The 26,643-nt window shown below is 35.6% G+C and overlaps 1 protein-coding gene across 13 annotated transcripts in view; it reads right to left on the bottom strand.

Moving 5' to 3' along the window:
- ATRNL1 (attractin like 1) overlaps positions 1-26,643 on the bottom strand; it is an 839,028-nt gene that overhangs the window by 789,733 nt on the left and 22,652 nt on the right. For all 13 annotated transcript variants that reach the window (XR_013525132.1, XR_013525133.1, XR_013525131.1 and 10 more), the window contains exons 2-5: positions 11,913-11,996; positions 10,376-10,489; positions 4,361-4,489; positions 2,797-3,005 (exon numbers count right to left, since the gene is read on the bottom strand). Coding sequence is in view for 10 of the 13 variants with exons in the window: in XM_035269198.3 (XP_035125089.1) it covers positions 2,797-3,005; positions 4,361-4,489; positions 10,376-10,489; positions 11,913-11,996 (536 nt within the window). In the remaining 3 variants the exon portion in view is untranslated. The remainder of the gene's footprint in view (positions 1-2,796; positions 3,006-4,360; positions 4,490-10,375; positions 10,490-11,912; positions 11,997-26,643) is intronic.

The following is a 26,643-nucleotide window of genomic DNA, read 5'->3' as shown; positions in this document are numbered from 1 at the left end:
CTGCAATGGGCTGTGATCATGACACTGCACTCTAGCCTGAGCCACAGTGAGATCCTATCTCAAAGAAAACAAAACACTAAAGAAAACAATGACACACAAAGACCACGTAGGGTAAGCAAAAGAGAAATGTTAGGAAGGAACTCAAGACTTAACATAAAGCTAGGTTTTTCCTCTGTGTTATGTTACTAAAACCCGAGTTTCTAGAGGGAAACACTCATTTTTAAAAATATACATTAGCATAGAGCCAAACAGAACAAGTCAACCAACAACAAAAGATAAAATATAATGAAGGTAACAACAATCTGTTACTCTAACCTAAATAATCCAGTTCCAAATACCGCCTTGTATGAAACAAAATCAGATTTTGAATCTCATAAAGATTGCCTCAGCAGCTCACATTTTCAAATGTCTCTCATTCTTTGAACATTCCCCATTTGTCCTAGAAGCAAATCTCTCTCTTCTTCTTACCTCACTGATTCTTTCCCATTCTACATATCTGAAATAAAAACATCATTTTCCCCTAAACAATCTTGCTCATAATCTCACCTACTTTGGGGCTATGCTTCCTTAAATACAGAATCAGGATCAGGTTTGAGGCACAAAGTAATCAGTCTGTATATCATTTGTCTTGAAAACACCACACTACTTAATTTATAAGCCCTCTACCCTCAGACACATCAATTCAGAAATCATTTCCTTAATTATTAAGAAAATTGTATAAAAATTGTCTTATTTCTGTATTTTATACTTTACAAAGCACTTTCACACTTTTCTCCATATAAAAAATATATGTATATATTAATATATGTTTATATGCATACACACACAGACATATTTCTTAGACTACTGATATTATAACTTTGCATTAAAAATGAATATACCCAATATTTGCTTCCCCATTTCTATTTGCTTATAGACATATTAGATTCAGGAGTTTTTATGATTTGGGGCATTACTGATGAGAATAATAGGATATGAAAAGGCCAAAAAGCAAAGGCCAGAAAAAACTCATAATACTTTGAATTAGATCTATATTACAAGACTCCCACAAAATAAAGCTTTTCAAAGAAGGACTAATGAAAATAAGTAAAAAACATTAAAAGGGACAGAGTTGTTCACAGAGAATGTTATACAAATGTATTCCTCATCTGCTTTTTTTTCTTTGAGACGGAGTTTCACTCCTTACCCAGGCTAGAGTGCAATGGAGCGATCTCGGCTCACCACAACCTCCGCCTCCTGGGTTCAGGCAATTCTCCTCCCTCAGCCTCCTGAGTAGCTGGGATTACAGGGACGCGCCACCATGCCCAGCTAATTTTTTGTATTTTTAGTAGAGATGGGGTTTCACCTTGTTGACCAGGATGGTCTCGATCTCTTGACCTCGTGATCCACCCGCCTCGGCCTCCCAAAGTGCTGGGATTACAGGCGTGAGCCACCACACCCGGCCCCTCATCTGCTTTTAAGACTACTGAAATGAGATGGAGACTAATAGCAATTGAAGACCAGTTTGAAAAATACTGTGTGTATGAGTCTTTTTCTCAGGCCTTAAATTAAATATAACATGGATATACCATTGTCTCTATAGAAAAGATAGTTATTTTAGTTTCACGATAAAAATGAAGATAAAATTACAGCTCAAAGCACTCTTGGGGAGAAGAAAAGTCACAAATAATAAGAGTCACTTAAAATACCTGTCCCTATAATTAAAGAACATTTAGAAATTTGTATCTGTCATAATTGTAATTGGTTACCAAATCTGATTTAATATGAAATCATAGATCTTTTGTGCAGTTGACATACCTAATATTTTTTAATGAGCTAACATGAGCTTAATACAGGCATAATTTATACAAAGGCTGAAATAATTCCTCTAAGTAAATACTCAACAACATTTTTTTGAAAACATCACCTCAGGAATAATAAATACAAGTACAGGAAGAGCATATTCTCTTTGGTTTTTAACTTAGAAACTATTGCTACTATTTGTTTATACTGTATTATAATAACACATAATCAAATACCTTCAGGTTATATAATTATTGAGTCAAATTTCCCTCTTTCAACAGGATTAATATGTTGGCACAAAGAAAGCTCTTCATATGTAAATGTAACTAGCAAAAAGTAAGCTCTAGGGGGTGGGTGTATGTATAACTAAGCCTATCTCTTAATTTCATAATGACAATATTTATTATTTTATACCCAGACAAATAAGTAAGCCAAAATTCTTCAGTGTAATCTAAACAATCTTCGATGATAGATATTTATAAAAATTACTTAGAAATTCTTTCCTAGGAATCTGACTTTTGTAATAGGCAGCTAAAATATTTTTTAAATATTTTAGTTTTTTAAATAGCCACAAGATGTCAGCCTTTCCTAAGAAATAAGTTTCATATCCTGCAGTACCTTGTAAGATGACCATTTATTTTTGTAACATCCTATTTATATTACCCTTATAAATCAAATTTGAATCACCATATTAAATTCAGTGAAGTCATCAAATTTGGGGAGATTCAACAACAAATTACAGAAGACTGTAATGATCATAAACCTAACAATTCAGTTTCATATATAATTTCATTTAATCTTCAAAATACTATGGAGACAAAAATCTTTATTAATTAATTCTATTTGTGACAAAACAAATTAAGAAGTTGATTTATTAATCTGAACATTCTAAAAATAAAAGCAAATACATGAGGTTTGGGTGTGCAAACTATAATGAAACAAGTGTGGAATTTGTATTAATCTATTACATATATGAATGGATATTTCAAAAGCCATCACACCACATGTGCTTACCTTGCCAACTATCATTGCAGACACATAATTTTTCTCCCGTTAGGTCACAGTAACCATGATCTGGACTGCCGCAATTGGCTTTACAGTAAGGAATATCACAAGCTTCACCCTTCCAGTATTTATCACATTCACAGTATACTTGACTTGGAACAGAGATACTAGTTGTACACTTCCCATGACCAGAGCAATTGTTAGGACAAGAATTGATTCTGTAAAATATAATTCATATATTCATGTATATTCAAATTTAAGGTAATAGAAAAAGAATTTCGGTTGATATAAACTTTATAATTTTTTAAACTGTGTCTTATGTGCTTATAAATGTAACACAATTTCACAATGCAGTTTTAATTCTTTACTCTGTACCCTCTTACTCTTATGAAAGTGTTGGTATTTATTTGCAGTTGGTCTTAGTTTATTCAACAGATTTACTTTGATACCAATATTCCAAATGTCAAAGGACTACATATTCGACATCTGCAAGATCTGTATAGTTTCAAGCAAAATGTTTTGTAAAGACTTAAGTACTCAAACGTTTTGAATGTATATTTTACAGAAAAAAGTTAAATTCATGAATATTCAAAACTATATGAGAAGTCAAGATATAACTTGGTTGTATAATATTTAAAGAGCATGCTATCACCTGTACACTCTTATGGAAGGGATGTTTATCATATTTAGTTTTAAGACTCTTTAACTGATTATATTCTACTATATATTTGTTCTCCCTTGCATACATACTCAGATACATTATAGGATAAATGAATTCTATAATAAATTGCTGATTCAAGGATATTTAGAATATTTATGGTGAAAAATTCTCTGGTTATCAATTTCTACATTCTGAAGAAAAGAAAAATAATATACAGACTTCCTCCTAGCCATTTCTGTGGAAGCATCTGAAAGCCTCTCTGCTTTACTTCACCCTCAGACTTCTAGACATAAAAATGTACATAAAGTGTTGGACATATAATAGATTCTCAATGAATATTACTTTTCTCAATGAATATTACATTTATTTTAGAGGAGACAGTGGTATAGCCACTTACCTCTTTGGCCACAATTTCACCATGTATATATGGAAACTATACCCACTTGACAGAATTAAGGGAATGGGAATTAAGTGAGATAATGTATGTATAGCATTCAGCATTCAGTACAGTCTCTGCAATAGAGGGGGACTACAGAAACTTAGCTCCCATAATCCTCTTCAAATTACAAGTGATATACCTTAGAGCACTGAAGGGCAGTTCACCACTCCCTATAGTTTCATGTATCTATTGCTACCAGTAAAGTTACACTAGTACTTGTTTACTTAATCTCTTGCCAACAAACGATTGTAAATTTCATAATTAATTTTTGACCAAACTTACAGGCTTAGATTACATTTTGTGGCATATTAGTAAGATTTTGTGCCACTTAAGAAGGGATCCCATATACTAATTTGAAATTTAGCACAGTACCCTGCTTCTGGTATATAAGACATTAATAAAAATAAACAAAAAACTCTTTTACATTAAATTACAAGAATCATTAAAACATGGAATTTTTTAAAAATACTTACGAATAGAAAATGTTGAAACCAGTTAGATTATATGCAGCATCGCTAAAAAAATGTAACAGTGCATAGCCAGATGTAGTAACAACTTCAGGCACAGTTTCATTGCCCCTTATTTCAGGGACTATCAAACCACTAAAAGACAACAAAATTGAATATTGTATGTATAGAAACACATAAGACTGTTAAGCACATAAAATTTACTCAGATATATTCTTTTTTTTTTTTCTTTTTTGAGATGGAATTTCATTCTTGTTGCCCAAGCTCGAATGCGATGGCACGATCTCGGCTCACTGCAACCTCCGCCTCCTGGGGTTCAAGCAGTTCTCCTGCCTCAGGTTCCCAAGTAGCTGGGATTACAGGCATGCGCCACCACACCCAGCTAGGATCAGTAATGCTTGTACATCAGAATGGGCAACTAAAAGAATAAATCTAAAAGAAGTTCCTATTTCTCACTAAATTATTTCTACTACTGCTGCCAATACACTAAAATCTATTCTCATGCCATTATACACATTTTTTTCATATCACTATTTGTAAGGCAATGTCTCATTTCTCCTTTTTGTCCTGCTATCTATCCTATCATAATACTACAAGGTAGTCTTTCACTTAATTCACATAAAACTTCACTTAAAGTCACCTTGCTACTCTAATAAGTGACCCTATACCTTTACTTATTCTGATTGGTTTCAAAATCTGATGAAGCTGTCAGACGCTCTACATCAGCTAAGCAATTACAATCACATTCTAGTTATAGTGGCTCATTTTCAATACATTCATCTAGGGGATTTAAAATATTTACTTTAAAAATTTTTTTAATGTATACTTTTATGTTTTTTAAATTTTATCTATGCAAATTGCATTAATATATAACTATTCCAAAACAGAATATTGCTTACATAAGCCCATATGCACACAAACAAAAACTTGGGGTAGGGGAGATATAAACGTACAAACTAAAGAGTACTAAAGTAGTAACTTCTTCTCTTTAAGGCTACTTGTTCATGCAGAAAATTACATATCTTCATTGAGTTAGACATTCTAACCTCTCTAAATCTATGAAAACATGCAATAGGTGAAAGAAAAGAAGCTGCTAACAAACAAACTATGTAACTCTACATAGTCAATTCCTTTAGACAGAGTTAAAATTATGTTTAGGTACCACTAAGAACTGAATTCCCCCATTCAAATCATATTTAACACACAAAATATTATAGTCAAATAATTTATTTGGAAAATACATTCTCAAATGCAAACAAGTTAAAAAATAATAAACTCTTAATTTAATGCTTTAGTAATTATTACATCTAGGTTATGTTCATGAAGCAATGAATTATTTTAAAATGAGACTCTCAAAAGAATACAAATTCTATGATACCAGTCTTAGATATACACACATATTTTTCAGTGTGATAAAATTAGATAAAAGTATTACTAAAAATAATAGGTCTTTATAATAGATATAGCTAGTCTCTGAGAGCTCTCTGAAAGAGATAAATAGTTTTGTTTGCTTTTTAGTCTGTAAGCATTTTAAAAACAACAAATGAAAGAGAGTTTCCACTTATTGTATAATACACCAGGAAATCTGGACCAAGCAAAGTTTAGTAAAATGACAAATTATATAAAACCAATAAAATAGGCTTGAAGGTCTGCCCAGGCATTGAGGCCATGTGCCCTATTGGCACTTGCTGAATTCAAGACTGGAGATAAGATTTGAAGGGCTACAAAAAGATGGGTGGTAATTTCAAGGATTTTACAGAGTGAGGAAAAGAAAAAGTGAAACCCAGGGCCCTCATGTTGAACTGGGACTCCAGTGATTGGAAGTATAAGCAAACTACCTAAAGTCAGACCCTCCAAAGGACTGCACTATAGCTGAGCTGTGAATCATCTCAATATATGAGTTAGGATTGAGTTGAATATGGATTGCTAGCGGCCCCAAGTAGTCTCTGCAAGAATATCTTTCTAGGCTATAAATTATTACAATACATGATTTTCAAAACACAACATCCAACACACAATTATCTAGCACACAGTAAAAAAACAAACAAACAAACAAATACAATTCTCCATTCCAATCCATTCTCCATATTCTAAAAAGTCTTGCCTATAGAATAAAAGTCCAAATTCTTTAGTGAGCTGTATAAGAAAGCAATATTACAATGATTAAGGGCTTAGGATCTATAATTATACAATCTAGATTCATATTCTTACTTATCAGCTACACAAACTTGTGCCACTCACAGAAAGTCTCTGCATCTCAATTTTCCATTTGTGAAATTGCAATATCAATACTTACCTAAATGTTATTTTGAGGATTAAATAAATTAATGCTTATAAAGAACTCGTGCACATTGTCCCGCACAAAATGAGCACTAAGTAAATGTCACTGATTGTGTTTTCGGGTAATGTAACTCCTATGTGACTTTGTATTTCCTACAATCAAGTTACTCAAAACATTTTACTATTGTCCTAAAATAGAATGCTCTTTAATGTGTCTATACCATTGTATACATGTTTTTCTCTCTCTAGAATGTCCTATCTGGCTCCATATTTCATTCTTCTACTCATGATGAAAGTCAACAGGAAGGATTAATTCTTTATTTTGAAATTATATAGTACTCCTTCATAACCTGATTATAACGCTAAGCTGTGAGAAAAATATGTTTACATACGCCCATTAATGCATGACTATTGCACACCAAAGAATTTGGCTGACTTCTGTCCCCAGTTCTTGGGATATAACCTCTAAATCATTGAAATTTCCTGAGTGATAGCATCTTTCTATTCATGGTGGGCCCTGACAATGTATGCCAATGAAGTGACTCATGGTGAGCCCCTAATTAATTTAGCTAAAGAGATAATTCAGAATAGGGGGTGGCCACTCCAGAAACACTAATCAAGTGATTAGTGTTGGGGCCAGTGTATGGTATCAGCCTAATTTCCCAAGAGAAAAGGCAATGGGAGGGGCTGGAGATTTGAGTTCGGTCTCATGGTCAATGATTCAATCATTCATGGCTACATAATGAAACTTCAATAAAACTCTGGATACCTGAAGCTCAGATGAGCTTCCTTGTTGGTGTTACATGTTGATGTGCTGGGTAGGTAACACATTCTGAGGACCCAGAAGCTTTGCATGTATGATCCACCCAGACCTCACTCTATACATCTCTTTATTTGGCTGGCTCCGATTTCTATCCTCTATGATAAAACTATAGTTGTAAGTGTAGAACTTTTCTTAGTTCTATGATAATTGTAGTGAATTATCAAACTTTTAGGACAGAATAGGAACTCCTAAATTTGTTGTCAGATGATCAGAGTTGGTGGGGACCACCAAGCTTGCATCTAGTGTCTAAAATGACAGCAGTCTTACAGAGCAGCAGTCCCCAACCTTTTTGGAACCAGGGACCAGTTTCATGGAAGACAGTTTTTCCACAGACCAGAGGAGGATGATTTGGGGATGATTCAAGAATATTACATTTATTGTGTACTTTATTACTATTATTATACAATGTAATATGTAATGAAATAATTATGCAACCCACCATAATGTAGAATCAGCAGGAACCCGGAGCTTGATTTCCTGCAATTATATGGTCCCATCTGGGAGTGATGGGAGACAGTTACAGATCATCAGACATTAAATTCTCATAAGGAGAGAGCAACCTAGAACCCTCACATGCACAGTTCACTATAGGGTTCACACTCCTATGAGAATCTAATGCCGCCACTGATCTGACAGGAGGTGGAGCTCAGGCAGTAATGCAAGCAATGGGGGTCAGCTATAAATAAAGATGAAGCTTTGCTCACCAGACCATCACTCACTTTCTACTGTGTGGCCCTGTTCCTAGCAGGGCACAAACTGGTACATGGGTAGGCGGTGGAGAGAAGAACCCTGTTGTTGAGGACTGTGCACTTAACCTAGGAAATCTGATCTGGCCCAGCTGGAGGTAGTATCCAAAGTCACTGCAATAGCCTATGCCTTATTCCTTACTATGTCCTCCAAGCTTGTGACAGTATCTGGAATTAAGTGTTGAGTAATAAATGTTTGTGTAATTGAAATAATTCAAACATATTAGATTCTGAATTCTTAGCAAGATGAAATACCAACAGCATATACTTTTAAATCAGGAGACTGAGATTCAAGTCCTAATCCTAGCTCTACCATCTATTAGAAGCAAATAGCTTTTCTGAATGTCAATTTTCTCAACTGTAAAATGGGGATAATAGTACTTAAAACTTCCCCAACAAGATCTTTGTGAGGATTAGATGACATTTAAACTGCTTAGCATAGTGCTTAACATCAAGTGAATATTCAATATCAATAAACATAAGTTTTCCATTTCCCTTGGGAGGGCTAACAGGAACACTTGCTAATGAGAAATGACTAATTCCATCTTCACAGCCATACACTAAATCCCACCTGCTAATTCTCTTCCTTTAGTAACAGGAAAGTGTTGGTAAGAATGCTAATAGATGAGTATTAATTAATACAAAGTAATTAGAATTACTAGATAAACAAATGAACAGGCACACATCTTAATGATGGTCAGTCAACAGTATCATAAAAATAGAGTAAAGATAGCAAAGTTATGTTTAAATTGCTAAAAATAAATGTATGAACTGAGGATCAAACTGAATTGTTACAATAAATTATCTTACAATATAATTATTTTTAAGTCTCTACTCTATTTTCTCTCTATTGTCCTTAGATGAAGGGCTACTTGTGACTATCCTTTTTCTAATGTTCAAACAACTCAAAATTTAAGTAATAGCAATATCACAGAATAAGTATCCACGCTCCTAAGGAAATACAAGTCCTCACATTTTTGTCCAAAATAATAATTCACATTCCTGATAAAATAAAACAAAACAATATTTTCCACATTAACAGTAAAAAGAAAATTTTGAAATAAAAAACTTTGAAGGGACCAATAAACTTTTATCCTTACTTAAATTTTCAACAATAACAGAACATATAAGAGCTATTGTGTAAATTGCAAAAGTAAATAATATAATGAGTAACTTATCAACAATCATGTTAAATTATATACAAAAGCTATACTACATGTTCAAAATTATTCGTGTCTACTAGATTTTCTTCTACTCATAAAAACTTTTATAATAATCTAAACATACATACATAAGATTTTTAAATTGATACAATGCTATAATTTTAAAATTCATAGTATACCTTACTGCTAACAATAAAATATTTTGAAGCAAACAAAATTCTCACATTTTGAGAATTGGTAGAAACTCCATCTTTATTAACCACTGCACAAAGCATAACTTAACCTTTTTATGCAGAATTTAAAATTTTATCATTTCACTGAAATAAAAAAACTATTAAAGAAAAACTTGTCTATTTATTTGCTTGTCACCTAGAACTCACTCTAATATATCCAAACAAATAGTTCTGAAAACATATTCAAGACTCATTAAAAAAATAAACTAAATACAATGAGAATAAAAAATAGTTAGAAAGAAAGCTGTATTTCCAATATAGTACTTACTTATTTCTTTTTTTTTTTTTTTTTTTTTTTTGAGATGGAGTTTTGCTCTTGTTACCCAGGCTGTAGTGCAATGGCGCAATCTCGGCTCACCGCAACCTCCGCCTCCTGGTTCAGGCAATTCTCCTGCCTCAGCCTCCTGAGTAGCTGGGATTACAGGCACGCACCACCATGCCCAGCTAATTTTTTGTATCTTTAGTAGAGACGGGGTTTCACCATGTTGACCAGGATGGTCTCGATCTCTTGACCTCGTGATCCACCCGCCTCGGCCTCCCAAAGGGCTGGGATTACAGGCGAGAGCCACCGCGCCCGGCCTATTTATTCTATCAATATTTACATAATTATAACCTAAATTGGAAGTTACAGTATATAATAAAGTATTATAATCATCTGTGAAATTTAACTATCAATATCTTTACTAAATTTATTTTGCAGTACATATCAATATATATTTAAGTTAAGCAATTACACATAGTTACTTTTCTGCAACTAATTAAACATAATTACTCACCTAAGTACAGCTATTAAAGGTGCATATATTGAATCTCCATCATAAACATACATATGATCCCAGCTACATTCTGTAGCAAAATGATTGAATCTTAATCTTAATACTGCATTTGGACTGAAAAAATGAAATTTTTTTGATTAACAATATACAAAGCACAGAATGAATAAATACATAATGTTTATCATATGATATACAAAGCACAGAGTGATGAAATTTTACATAGGGTATTTTATTAGAAATATGTTCATATATAAGTTTGCTATAAATCCTTGTAACACCAGGGTAAAAGACTGATAAGCCATCATATGTAATTTGTAAAAATAAAATGTAACTTTCAAAGTCTATTAACAGGACATATGTATGATCATTATTTTCTAAAAATGTAGTCAATAAAAAATGTTCAGCCAGGTGCGGTGGCTCATGTCTGTAATCCCAGCACTTCGGAAGGCTGCAGCAGGCAGATCATGAGGTCAAAAGATCAAGACTATCCTGGCCAACAGAGTGAAACTCCACGTCTACTAAAAATACAAAAATTAACAGGGCATGGTGGCATGAGCCTATAGTCCCAGCTACTCAGGAGGCTGAAGCAGAAGAATTGCTTGAACCCAGGAGGCAGAGGCTGCAGTGAGCCAAGATAACGCCACTGCACTCCAGCCTGGGCAACAGAGCCAGACTGTCTCCAAAAAAAAAAAAAAGTTATACGTCTTGATTTAAGGTAGAGGTTACACAGATTGTATACATCACTGAAACCTTATGGAACTGTACACTTAAAATGGGTGCATTTTGTTGTATGCAAATAGTACTTAAATAAAGTTGATTTTTAAAAAATCAACACTCAAGAAGCCACTATTCTTATTTCTACAGATCCCTTAAGTGGATTTAAAAACTACTTAAATTTTAATCAAAATTCTCAATGTGATATAATGTTAACAAATAAACAAAATGAGACTATAGGTGCACAGCAGACAAAAAATACTTCTAAGTTAAAAAAAATTAAATAAAAATTTTTCCAAATATACTCTTTAGGAATTATAAAATGGTTCAAAAATAATTCACATCAATTCTTTTATGCTCCACTCACAATACATTTAAATAGATAAATTCTGTTTCAAGCCCTAATTAGTGAAAATACCTCTAAATGAATAATTAACTCTCTCTTCTACAAATGTTCTTTTAAAAATACCCTTCAAACTAAAATGCTAAATAATATGGATAGCATAACTCAACATGAAATAATTTTATACTTTCTATGATGTCTATAAATTTCATAACAAGATGTTCAAAATAAACCAGAAAAATGCCTACTCAATTTGAAATCACAGTAACGTAACTCAAAAACAAAACATATATATATAAACTATTGTCGCAAGTGAAGAGGTAGTGTAATTTATATTAAATGTGATGTCTAGAGGTTGTAAATGTTATCAGATAATAAACAAACTAAATGATAAAGTCATTATACTTCAATGCTTTAATATTAACATGGTCACCTTTACCATTTAAGAATAAAATAATTTGACCCAGACTGTATACTTACTAGCCTTCAATGAGCCATGTACACTTAGTTTTATATTTATAGTTAATTGGACCATCTGTTAAATATCCAGAAGGCTCTGTTAACCTGGAAGAGGAAAACAAAATAACAAAAATAATTACCTTAAAATAACTTTAAGACATACAGCAGGATAACAAAATTTTAAAGTCATTAAGCCAACAGAATGGGACACAGCACTTGCCAAAAAGGAGGATTTATTTACAACTTAGGAAAATTTCAAATTGCTGTATTTTTCTCTACATCTCAAAAGATACTTATTTTGGATTTCTTTAAACCTTAATATATCATGACCATTTCAATTTATATGGGAAAAAAGACACTGAAAGATTGAACATGGTACTGAAGGATTCAATGTTGATGCAACATAGAGTAATTTAAACTTCATCTGCACAAAAATTAGGTGGAGGCAGAAGAAGGAAGATCAAATACAAATCTATGGAATAGAGAAACACTATATGTATGTCCCAATTTGGGGAGTTACCACATAAGCTATATTTGTTCTTCATGCACCAGTATTGCTAAAATAGGTGTCACCAGACTTTACAGAGTTCTGCTATAAATATATTTTTATTAAATATTATATATTTTATAATATATTTATAAATATATATTTTCTCCTGTCTACTTTATCTAGTCCAAGGACTCAATCAATTTTTAAAACAGGGCAAATGAAAAGGTATTATATCTCCTATTTTATGCATAAAAACATAAAAGATACTTAGAAAAACTCTAGATTTTCAAAATTTAAAAATATTTAAAACAAAAAACTCAATTCTTTTTTTTTTTCTTTTTTTTTTTGAGACAGAGTCTCTCTGCCACCAGGCTGGAGTGCAGTGGTGTGAACTCAGCTCACTGCAACCTCTGCCTCCTGGGTTCGAGTGATTCTCCTGCCTCAGCCTCCTGAGTAGCTGGGACTACAGGTACCCGCCACCACATCTGGCTAATTTTTTTAAATTTTAGTAGAGACAGGGTTTCGCCATGTTGGCCAGGATGGTCTCGATCTACTGATCTCATGATCCGCCTGCCTCGGCATCCCAAAGTGCTGGGATTAGAGGTGTGAGCCACCACACATGGCCCAAAAACCTCAATTCTACTTAATTTTGGTTCTCTTACCTCCATCACAATTATTTTATCAAGAAACCATATTTTAAATAATTAAAATGTCTTCCCACTTAACATTTACATACTATATTTATATATGCATATACACACACATCAGAGCTAATCCATTTTTACATATTCACATAAACATACACATATACACACATACATATCAGGGCCATTATCTACTTTCAGATGAAATTAAATTTTCCTTATAGTATAGCGCCTTAAATACATTAGGGAGAAGAAACTTAATTTACCTAAATCAGGGTTGACAAAAATGTCAGTCAATGTTAATGTCATTTGCAAGTCTTTCACAATCCCTGCAAATTACTTCAGTAATAAAGTGGCTAATTCATGCTTGGAAAATCCTTAAAGAAAAACAAACAAATTCCCATATTCTCAAATACATGTAATAATAATTTGAGCATTTTCTACATGTCAGTAACCACAATAAACACACAATGTGTTGCCTCATTTAAAAATCTCAAAAACCCTATGAGATAGTAATTAATAACTCCATATTACAGATGAGGAATCTGAAGCACATTTTAAGTAACAGGTTAAATAACTTGCCCTGATTTTTCACTTTCAATAATATTAATACCAAGTGCAGTAATTCAGAAAAACTCTCTACTGAAGATAACTTAAAAAGTTAAAGAACAATTTTAAAATCTTACAAGTAACAAAATGATAAAATGTACCATGCCAAGATCCAGAAGCTGCAAACTGTTTAAGAGGAGGCAAGCATTCAGAGATGGTTTTGCTCTGAGAGCTGATTTAGAAGAGATTGCCAAAGGCTAAGAGTGCATTTGGTAGCCTCCAGCAGAGAGGAGGACAAAAGTTGGAAGCAATAACCCACAAAACACACGGGCTCAAAGAAACAACAGGGCACTTTGACTTGGAACATGACTTGCTATTAACAGAATGTTGTACCAGAAGTTAATCAGTCTTTACCTGGAATGTAGGTTAGCTATGAGTCATCTGAGCAGCAGAAAACTCCGTGTCTTAAAATCAGCTTATGGTGCTGCTAGAATTGCCAATATGCCAAGTCTCTTAACAGAAGATACATGATACTCTCTAAAGAAAGATAACATTACCCTGGGCCTCAAATTATTTCTATCAATAATTTTCAAATAAAATGTCTAACATAATAAAAGATAATTAAGTATATGAAACTACTACAAGAAAACATTGGGAAAACACTCCAGAATATTGGACTGGGCAAAGATTTATTGAGTAAAAACCCACAAGCAAAGACAACCAAAGCAAAAATGGACAAATGGGATTACATCAAGCTGAAAAGCTTCTGCACTGCAAAGGAAACAACAACATGAACAGACAACCAACAGAATGGAAGAAAATATTTGTATACTATCTATCTAACGAAGGATTAATAACCAAAATATATAGGGAGCTCAAACAACTCTACAGGGAAAATACCCAACAATCCAATTTTAAAAGTGGGCTAAAGATTTGAGTAAGACACTACTGTAAAGAAGATACACAAATTTCAAACACATATATGAAAAGGTACTCAACATCACTGATCATCACAGAAATGAAAATCAAAACTACAATGAAATATCATCTCACCCCAGTTAAAATGGCTTATATCCAAAAGAAAGGTAATAAGAAGTGCTGGCAAGGATATGGAGAAAAGGGAACCCTCTTAACACTGTTGGTGGAAATGTAAATTAGTACAACTACTATGGAGAACAGTTTGGAGGTTCCTCATAAAACTAAAAATTTAGCTATTGTACAATTCGGCAATCCCACTGTTGGGTAATATCTGTAAGGAAATCAATATATCGGAACATCTGCACTCACATGTTTGTTGCAGCTCTGTTCACAATAGCCAAGATTTGGAAGCAACCTATATGCCCATCAACAGATGAACAGATAAAGAAATGTGGTACATATACACAATAGAGTATTATGCAGCCATAAAAAAGAATGTAATTCAGTCATTTGCAAGAAAATGGATGAAACTGGATGTCACTATATTACATGAAATATGCCAGGCACAGAAAGATAAACATTGTATGTTCTCACTGATTTGTGGGATCTAAAAAGCACAACAATTAAACCCATGGAGATAGAGAGTAGGAAGATTGGTTACTAGAGACTGGGAAGGGTAGCAGGAAAGTGAGGAGGAGGTAGGGATGGTTAAGGGGTACAAAAAAATAGAATGCATGAATGAATAAGGCTAGTATTTGAAAGCACAACAGGGTGACTATAGTCAGTAATAATTGTACATTTTTAAATAACTGAGAATATAACTGGATTGTCTGCAACACAAAGGATAAATGCTTGAGATCAATACCCCGTATTCCATGATGTGATTATTATGCATTGCATGTCTGTATCAAAATATCTCATGTACCTCATAAATATACATATGCCTACTCTGTAACCACAAAAATTAAAAATATATATTGCCCCTCCTCCAAAGAAACAGACACTGTAGGAGTTACCATAGTAATCCTTATCTCCCTCTTATAAGAAGTGATGTGAAGGAACTGTTATGCCTCCCCACCTATGCTAATCAATAGGAGTACCTGAAAACTATACACCATGTCCCATCCTATTCACCTTCAGTAGTACCATTTCCCAAACTTAAAAGGGAACTATTCACCATAATCCCCAAATTCCTCATCCTTAGCACTAAAGGACGTGCTTTTCCTCCATTTTTATAAACCTTTTCCTCCACTTAATATAAAAAGGTTTCCTCTTTGCCAGTTCCAGTCTACTGGAAGCATGGGAGGATGCCACCAAACAAGGTAAAAGAAATGAAATTTATTTTTTCTTCTTACTCCTAATATCCTTACATTCCAATTGTCTAGAGCTCTCCAGAAATTAGGTAGCACATAGTTCAACTCCCTACAAAAAGTCAGATAGGCTTTTGTATAACTACTATTTCTAATATGATTTCTAAAATGTATTCTAAGTTTCTAACAACTTTTTTTTAAACTTTGTATCATTCCTCTTCTTGAACTGACAACCATACTGATTTATTCATCTAGATTGGTACCACATAAACTACTAACCTGTCTGTTTGTGTAAAGGAAGTTTTATTGGAACACAACTACACTAGTTTGTTTAAATACTGTCTAAGATTGCTAACATACTACGAGGACAGAGTTGAGTATTGGCAACAGAGACCATCTAGTCAACAAAGCCTAAAATATCTACTATCTGGCCCTTTACAGGAAAAGTCTGCCAATCACCTGTCTAAATGCCTGCCACATATCCATATGCCTTGTCAATGTCTCATTCTAGCTGAAAGTGCCCAGTGCAGAGTCCTTAATTAAAAGCATTCTGGGCTGTTTATAATACAAGGTTGGCCACTAATAAATGGAGGAAAACTAACACAAACACTAGACAATACTAAAATTAAACCTAGTGGGATGTTGTTGTCTATCCTGACTATGGATATATAATTTGTTTAATATATTCTAAAAATAAGAAAGTGTTACAGTTTTACTATTACAAAATTTCTGAAACAATAAATCCTGTTTATCACAGAATATAGGTTTAATCCTAGCATAACCACTCTACAAGGAATACTTGGATCCACTCAGGGATAGTCTTTATGCAGGGTGGTCTTTGTAAACCGTTTTTCACATAGAAAACTTTTTTAAAACAGAATTTCTAGTTAAAATACTACTTAACAGCTTATTAATTCCTTTTTTATTTTTATTTCATCTTTAATAATTATATATATTCATGGGGTAAGGGTAAAATGTGATGCTTCAATACATGTATACATTGCAGATTGAGCAGATCAGGCTAATTAACATCCATCACCCCACATATATATTTTTCCAGCAAAAACATTTAAAATCCACTATATTAGCAAAAGTAGTATATAAAATGTGTAATGCATAATTACTAACATTAGTCCCTTTATCATACAATAGAAAACCCACAGAATAATAGAACACTTATTCTTCCTAACTGAAACTTTGCACCCTTTGACCACTATTTTTCCTTTCCCTGTCCAATCAACCACCATCCGCAGCTTCTAGTAATGACCATTCTAGTCTTTACTTCAATTGCTTCAAATTTTTAGATTTCACATGTAAGATCAGGTGATATTTCTCTTCCTAACTTTAGCTTATTATGCCTAGCAGAATGGCCTCTAGTTTCACCCATGTTATCACAAATGACAGGATTTTGTCCCTTTATAGGCTGAATACTATTTCATTATGTATATATACCTCTTTTTTTATCCATTCATCCCTTGGTGGGCACTTAGGTTGTTTCCAAATATTGGCTATTATGATTAATAGAGCAATGAACATGCAAATGCAAACATCCAACATACTGATTTCAATTCCTTTGAATATAACCCAGATTGTTGGATCATATGGTAATTCTATTTTCAGTTTTCTGATGAACGTCCATACTACTTTTCAAAATGGCTGTACTAGTTTACTCCCCTCCAGCAATGTACAAGAGTTCCCTTGTCGCCATATCCTCACCAACACTTGTTATCTTTCATCTTTTTGATAAGAGCCATTTTAAAGGGTATGAGATGACATCCCATTGTGGTTTTGATCTCCATTTCCCTAATGATGAGTAATATTGAGCATTTTTTCATACACTTATTGGCCTTCTGGATGTCTTTTTTTGAGAAATGTCTATTCAGATTATTTGCCCATGTTTAAATAGGATCATTTGTTTTCTTGTTATTGAGAGGTTTGAGTTCCTTACATGTCTTGGGTATGAGTCCCTTATCTGATGTATGATATGCAATATTTTCTCTCACTGTATGGGTGGTATCTTCACTCTATTACTTCCTTTCATGTACAAAAGTTTTCTGATTCAATACTATTTGTCTGTTTTTCCTTTTGCTGCATGTGCTTTTGGAATCATGCAAGAAGTCATTGCTCAGACAAAAGTCATACGTTTTCTCCTATGTTTTCTTCTGTTGTTTTAGTTTCAGATCTTCCATTTAAATCTTTAATCCATTTTCAGTTGATTCTTGTATAAGGGGTGAGATAAGGCTTCAATTTCATTCCTCTATATGTGGATACCTAATTTTTCCAGAATCATTTATTAACGAGACTGTCCTTTCTCCATTGCGTATTCCTCAAGACTCTGTTTGAAAATCAGTGGTCAGTAGATGTATAAATTTATTTCTGGGTTCTCTATCCTGTTCCATTGGTCAATTTGTCTGTTTTTATGCAGGTACTATGCTGTTTGAATAACTATGAGATGACTTTAAAAGTTCATGGAAAAAAATAAAATTAAAAGATAAAAATAAAAACCTTAAACTTTATTTCTGAACAAAAGCTCCATCGAAGTCAAGAAGCTTTTGTAAGCAATGATACCATTTAGTCCATCTCTTAAGAGCTGAAGGTCGACAGAACGGGAAAATTCCCAGGTATAAAAGAGACGCAGGAAGCCAGGCAGAGGCCTTGGCGGGTGTAGCCGGCAGCCGGTGCGGCCCGCACCAGAGCACAGAGGCGCTCCACAGCGCTCCATACAAAAGCGCACTGTTACGGGTGCCCTGTTGAACCGGCAAACTGAGACCTGAGAGGGCTGAACTTGAGACTTAACAGGACTTGGACAGTGAGCCAGCCCAGGAAATCCCAGGGACACAGCGTTTGGGGTAGCGCAGTGTGACAAACAAAACGGCGATTCCAAACGCTTCCAGTGAGGAGGTTTTCTTAAAGCGCAGTTCCGTGGGGGATGGGTGTCCACCATTACCGAGGCAATCAGCCCCTACTGAGGTACATGCCCATTGCTGACGCAGCCTGCCGTTGCCGAGGCAACCCGGTACAACAGAGAGACTCCGCCGCAGGGCGTAGCCCGTGGCAACAGGGCGGAGACTGCAGCAGAAGGGCAGAGCCTGCAGAAACAGGGCAAACCTCACACCAGCAGGGTGGAGCCTCGGCAGGAAAATAGTGATTAGACTGCCTCCTAGCTGGGCAGAACAGTGAGGCGGACACTCACAAGGAAAGCCCCAACCCCTCCCCCAGACAGAGCATCTGAGAAAAAAAGGGTTTTCTTAAGAGTTATGTTGCAGCAGAATTAAACATAGCAGCCTAACAGCCCTAAATGAACAACAGAGCTCACAGCTCAGCACTTGAGCTCCTATAAAGTACAGACTGTCTCCTCAAGCAGCTCCCTGACCCCTCTATATCCAAAAGACTGACATTTGGCAGGCATCATTCTGGGAATAAGATAGCAGAAAAAGATACTGGTAGCATCCCTCACTGTTCCGCAGCTGCTATAGGTGCACCCCAGACAAGCAGGGCCTGGAGTGGACCTCAGCAGTCGTACAGCGAAGGGGCTAGACTGGTAGAAGGAAAATCAAGTAATAGAAATACTTCATCACCAACAATCTGGGTGTCCACTCAGAGACCCAATCGAAAAGTCAGCAACTACACAGACGACAGGTGGATAAATCCACAAAGATGGGAAGAAACCAGCGCAAAAAGGAGGAAAACACCCGAAACCAGAACACCTCACCGCCTAGAAAGGACCAAAACTCCTCACCAGCAAGGGAACAGAGCTGGATGGAGAATGACTGTGACAAAATGACAGAATTAGACTTCAGAAGGTGGATAATGAGAAACTTTTGTGAGCTAAAAGAACACGTTTTAAATCAATGCAAAGAAACTAAGACCCTTGAAAAAAGATTTGAGGAAATGATAACAAGAATGGATACCTTAGAGAGGAATATGAATGAATTAAAGGAGCTGAAAAACACAATACAAGAACTTCGCGAAGCATGCACAAGTTTCAATAGCCGAATTGACCAAGCAGAAGAAAGAATATCAGAAGTCAAAGATCAACTCAATGAAATAAAATGAGAAACCAAGATCAGAGAAAAAAGCTCAAAAAGGAATGAACAAAGTCTCCAAAAAATGTGGGACTATGTGAAGAGACCTAACCTACGTTTGATAGGCGTACCAGAATGTGATGAAGAGAATGAATCCAAGCTGGAAAATACTCTTTAGGACATTATCCAGGAAAATTTCCCCCACCTAGCAAGACAGGCCAACACTCAACTGCAGAAAATACAGAGAACACCACAAAGATATTCCGCAAGAAGAGCAACCCCAAGGCACATAATCGTCAGATTCAACAAGGTTGAAATAAAAGAGAAAATACTAAGGGCAGCCAGGGAGAAAGGGATCACCCACAAAGGGAATCCCATCAGACTGACAGCAGATCTCTCGGCAGAAACTCTACAAGCCAGAAGAGAGTGGGGGCCAATATTCAACATCCTTAAAGAAAAGAACTTTCAACCCAGAATTTCATATCCAGCCAAACTGAACTTCAGAAGTGAAGGAAAAATAAAATCCTTTGCGAACAAGCAAGTACTCAGAGATTTTGTCACACCAGCCCTGCTTTACAAGAGCTCCTGAAAGAGGCACGAGGCACTACACATAGAAAGAAACAACCAGTACCAGCCATTCCAAAATCACACTAAATGCTAAAGAGCATCAACATAATGAAAAATCTACAACAACTAATGGGCAAAACAGCCAGCTAGCATCAAAATGGCAGTATCAAATTCACACGTAACAATATTAACCCTAAATGTAAATGGACTAAATGCACCAATCGAAAGACACAGACTGGCAAATTGGATAAAAAGCCAAAACCCAGCAGTGTGCTGTATCCAGGAAACCCATCTCACATGCAAGGATACACAAAGGCTCAAAATAAAGGGATGGAGGAAGATTTACCAAGCAAATGGAGAGCAAAAGAAAGCAGGAGTTGCAATTCTCATCTCTGATAAAATAGACTTTAAACCAACAAAGATCAAAAGGGACAAAGAGGGACATAACATAATGGTAAAAGGATCGATACAACAAGAAGAGCTAACGATCCTAAACATATATGGACCCAATACAGGAGCACCCGGATACATAAGGCAAGTTCTTAACGACTTACAAAGAGACTTAGACTCCCACACAATAATAGTGGGACACTTTAACACTCCACTGTCAATATTAGACCTAACACCATAAAAACTATAGAAGAAAATCTAGGCAAAACCATTCAGGACATAAGAGTAGGCAAGGACTTCATGAACAAAACACCAAAAGCATTGGCAACAAAGGCTAAAATAGACAAATGGGACCTAATGAAACTCCACAGATTCTGCACAGCAAAAGAAACAGTCACCAGAGTGAATCGGCAACCAACAGAATGGGAAAAAATTTTTGCAGTTTACCCATCTGACAAAGGGCTGATATCCAGAATTTACAAAGACCTCAAACAGATTTACAGGCAAAAAACAAACAAGCCCATTCAAAAGTGGACAAAGGATATGAACAGACACTTTACGAAAGAAGACATATATGAGGCCGACAATCATATGAAAAAATGCTCATCGTCACTGGTCATCAGAGAGATGCAAATCAAAACCACATTGAGATACCATCTCATGCCAGTTAGAATGGCGATCATTTAAAAATCTGGAGACAACAGATGCTGGAGAGGATGTGGAGAAAAAGGAACACTTTTACACTGTTGGTGGGAGTGTAAATTAGTCCAACCATTGTGGAAGACGGTGTGGCGATTCCTCAAGGCCTTAGAAATAGAAATTCCATTTGACCCAGCAATCCCATTACTGGGTATATACCCAAAGGACTATAAATCGTTCTGCTATAAGGACACATGCACACGAATGTTCATTGCAGCACTGTTTACAATAGCAAACACCTGGAATCAACCCAAATGCCCATTGATGATAGACTGGATTGAGAAAATGTGGCACATATATACACCATGGAATATTATGCAGCAATCAGAAATGATGAGTTCGTGCCGTTTGTAGGGACATGGATGAATCTGGAGAACATCATTCTCAGCAAACTGACACAACAACAGAAAATGAAACACCGCATATTCTCACTCATAGGCGGGTGATGAAAAATGAGAACACATGGACACAGAGAGGAGAGTACTAAACACTGGGGTCTATAGGAGGGAAAAGGGGAGGGCCAGTGGGAGGGGGAGGTGGGGAGGGATAGCCTGGGGAGAAATGCCAAATGTGGGTGAAGGGGAGAAAGCAAACAAAACACACTGCCATATGTGTACCTATGCAACTGTATTGCATGCTCTGCACATGTACCCCAAAACCTAAAATGCAATAAAAAATAAAAATTTAAATTAAAAAAAAAAAAAAAAAGAGCTGAAGGTCCTGGGAATTTAACCATGTCAATTTAGTCTTGTTTACATTATTAACTGAGGAAAAATAGGTGCCCTTTGAACACATTTTAAGATTAGTGCATTAGCCCATTTTCATGCTGCTGATAAAGATATACCCAAGACTGGGCAATTTACAAAAGAAAGAGGTTTAATGGACTTACAGTTCCACATAGCTAAGGTGGACTCATAATCATGACAAAGGCAAGGAGGAGCAACTCACATGTTACATGGATGGCAGCAGGCAAAGATAGACAGCTTGTGCTGGGGAACTCCTCTTTAAAAAACCATTAGATTTCATGAGACTTATTCACTATCACAAGAACAGCATAAGAAAGATTTGCCCCCGATTCAATTACCTCCCATGAAATCCCTCCCACAACACATGGGAATTCAAGATGAGACTTGGATGGGGACACAGCCAAACCATATCAATTAGGAAATAAACAAACAAACAAACAAAAAACTCAAAAGGAACCAAATCAGTACTATACGGTGGATGCCTACTGATTTCCCATAGAAACTCAAAACATTGCCCTTGTTTAATAAAAGAAATGAACAGAAGCATTGTCAGTGAAGAAAGACTCTCTTGTGAAACTTTCCCAGGTGTTTTTCTGCTAAAGTTTTGGCTAAATCTCAAAACACTCTTGGATTAAGTAGATTTTACACTTTGGCTACGCAGAAAGTCAATAAGCAAAGTGCCTTTAGCATCCCCAAAAACTGTTGCCATGACCTTTGCTCTTGACCAGTCTACTTTTGCTTTGATTGAACCCCTTCTACCTCCTGGTAGCCATTGCTTTGATTGTGCTTTGTCTTCAGGATTGTAGTTGTAAAGCTATGTTTCACCTGTTACAGTTCTTCAAAGAAATGCTTCAGGATCTTGATCCCATTGTTTAAAATTTCCTCTAAAACCTCTGCTCTTATCTGGAGCTAATCTGGTCCTAGTGGTTTTGGCACCCATCAAGTGGAAAGTTTACTCAACTGTGATTTTCACAGAATTTGATAAGTTGAATTAATTGAGATGTCTCTGGTGTTGACTGTCATTTCTGTTGCCAAACATCAGTCTTCTTCAATTACAGCATGAACAAAATGATTTTTTCCTCACAAATTGATGTGAATAGTCTGCTACTGCAGGCTTCATCTTCAACATCATCTCATTCCTTCTTTTTTTTTTGAGATGGAGTTTTGCTCGTTACCCAGGCTGGAGTGCAATGGCGTGATCTCGGCTCACCACAACCTCCGCCTCCTGGGTTCAGGCAATTCTCCTGCCTCAGCCTCCCAAGTAGCTGGGATTACAAGCACACGCTACCATGACCAGCTAATTTTTTGTATTTTTAGTAGAGACACGGTTTCACCATCTTGACTAGGATGGTCTCGATCTCTTGACCTCGTGATCCACCCGCCTCGGCCTCCCAAAGTGCTGGGATTACAGGCTTGAGCCACCGCACCCGGCCTCATTCCTTCTTAAAATGAGGTACCCATTTGTAAACTGCTGATTTCTTCAGGGCACTGTACTCATAAACTTTTCATAAAGCATCAATAATTTCACCTTCTTCCACCCAAGCTTCACCATAAATTTGATGTTTGCTCTCACTTCAATTTTAGCAGATTTCATGTTACTCTAATAGGGGCTCTTTTCAAACCAATGTCTTGTCCTCCTTAGTGCCTCAAACTTGATCCCATTCAGATATAACAATTTAGTGTGAGTTTATTTTGGTGCAAAAATTTTTGAAATCCATGCAGTTTTTTCATAATATGCATTTTCCATGAATTTTTTTTTTTGAGACAGTTTCATTCTTGCTGTCCAGGCTGGAGTGCAATGGCGCTATCTCGGCTCACTGCAACCTCTGCCTCCTGGGTTCAAGTGATTCTCCTCCTTCAGCTTCCTGAGTAGCTAGGATCACAGGCATGCACCACCACGCCTGGCTAGTTTTGTATTTTTAGTAGAGATGGGGTTTCACCATGTTGGCCAGGCTGGTCTCGAACTCCTGACCTAATGTTCCACCAGCCTCAGCCTCCCAAAGTGCTGGGATTAAAGGCATGAGCCACCGCACCACCCAGTCTTCATGAACTTTTAAAAGACAAGTCAGGTCATATAATGCCTCTAGATTTGTTCTTTTTACTCAAGATTGCTTTTGCTATTTGGGGTCTTTTGTGGTTTCAAACAAATTGTAGAATTTTTCTATTTCTAGTTTGATAGGATTGCATTGAATCTGTGGATTTCTTTGGGTAATATGGACATTTTAACAATATTCTTTCACTTCATAAATACACAAAGTATCTTTCCATTTATTTCTGTCATCTTCAATTTCCTTCATTAATGTTTTCTAGTTTCCTATATATAGATCTTTCACCTCCTTGGTTAAACTTACTCCTAAGTTTTTGTTGTGTGTGTGTGTGTGGGTTTTTTTGTTGTTGTTGTTTTGCTATGGTAAATGGGACTGTTTTTCCTAACTTCTTTATCAGATCAATCATTGTCAGTCTATTCTAGGCACAAGAGATGCATTCAAACGACTATCTTCTACTATTGTGGACCTGCCCCACAAACAGACCAGCAGTTGCCTAACTTGGCCCATAAATGAGCGGGTAGTCTAATTTTGAGGTGAAGTATTAGTCCATTATGGCCACGCATGAAAATCACATTCTCCAATTCGGTATTGATATAGCTTATATTTAACCATTATCTGAGTTTGAGTGACTGAGTTTATATGACTCCTCCAAACCTTACATTGAAATTTGATCCTCAATGTCAGAGATGAGGCCTACTGAGAGATGTTTGGATCATGGAGTAGATCCTTCATGAATCTTCACCTTCATGAAGATGGCTTTGGGCCATCTTCACAGTAATGAGTTCTCGCTCTATTAGTTTTTGAGAGAGTTGGTTATTAAAAAGAGCCTGGCCCTTTCTACCCCTTGCTTCCTCTCCTGCCATATGATCTCTGCAGACACCAGCTCTCATTTGTCTTCTGCCACAAGTGGAAGCAAGCCTGAGCCCCTCATTACAAGCAGATGCTGGTGCCATGCTTCTTGTACATCCTGCAGAATCATGAGCCAAACAAATCTCTTTTCCTTATACATTATCCAGCCTCAAGTATTCCTTCACAGCAAAACAAGGGGACTAAAACATCAGCTGATTCTGTGCTCTATAATTCCAACGAGGATATTTCCAAATTAGATTCCAGCTCATTAATATATTTTTCCTCAACATTCCCTTAAGCTACTGAGATAACTATACAACTCAAACATTTTTTAATCATAGAGTACTTCTCTTGCACATGGTAATCACTGTTTTCAAATTAATCTACTATCAATGATAAGACCAATCTCTTCCCCTTTTGGCTAAACTGAATCACATCTACTGATCATTTCATAACTTCATGCTATCTGTAAAATATTTTTCCTATTCATTTTTTGGCTCAAATGGTAAACCAGAAGTATACTGTGGGTGAAATAGGGTAAAATAAATCAGATATCTAAAATGCCAGAGCATCTTCCTTTCATGGATCCAGACAGCAATTAGTATATTCCAAACATTTAGAGCATTAATTCTAACCATTCATGGCACGCTAAAGAAATCAAAGAAAGGTACACAAGGTGTTATAAAAACCTTAAATTAATAAATCATAATCACCCTTATTATTACTGTTAAAGATAATAAGACTCCATTGATCATCATGTTTAAAGAATTAATTTAATTTTCTAGTTAACTTAATATCATTGACTGAAATTCAGCCGGATTTGTTTTTTCAATGATTCATTGCTAAATATACCCCAAAATTTGTTTTTATTTCTAGTAACAAATTATCATAAACATAGAAATTTAAAAGAATATCCATTTATTATCTCACAGTTCTATAGGACAGAAGTCATCCTGTAGATTCAGATGAGTGTTAGCTGAGCTAGGCTCTTATCCAAAGGCACCAGAAAAGTATCTACTTCCAGGCTTATTCATTGTTGGTACAATTCAGTTCCTTCCAGTTGTATGAATGAGGTCCCAACGTCTTTACCAACTGCTGGTCAGGAGTTGCTCTCAGCACCAAGAGGCCTTTCTCTCTAGTACTTTCAGGCATGGCTCCCTCCATCTTCACACCAGCATGAGCATGTCAAATCCAGCTTATGCCTTGAGTCTTAACTTCCTCTTCTGCTACCACCCAGGGGAAACACTCTGCTTTTAAAGGGCTCATGTGATTAGAATAAGAAAACCTAGATAATCTCCCTTTTGACAAATAACATAGCATAATCATGACAGTAATACCAGGGATAAAAGTCAAAAGGGCCATGTTAAAGTTGTTCCTACCTCAGTTATTTTATTTCTACATTCTTGGAAATTATAATATGCTTTCATAACTCAGACGGTAAAATACTGATATAATAATATATATATATACTGATATAATAATATATAATAAAACATCATTATAAAAACTCATTTTTA

This window comes from Callithrix jacchus, chromosome 12 (genome assembly GCF_049354715.1).
Source record: "Callithrix jacchus isolate 240 chromosome 12, calJac240_pri, whole genome shotgun sequence".
Classification (NCBI taxonomy): domain Eukaryota; kingdom Metazoa; phylum Chordata; class Mammalia; order Primates; family Cebidae; genus Callithrix; species Callithrix jacchus.
The sequence above is the reverse complement of the archived record's forward strand: the minus strand, read 5'-3'. Positions and strand labels throughout refer to the sequence as shown.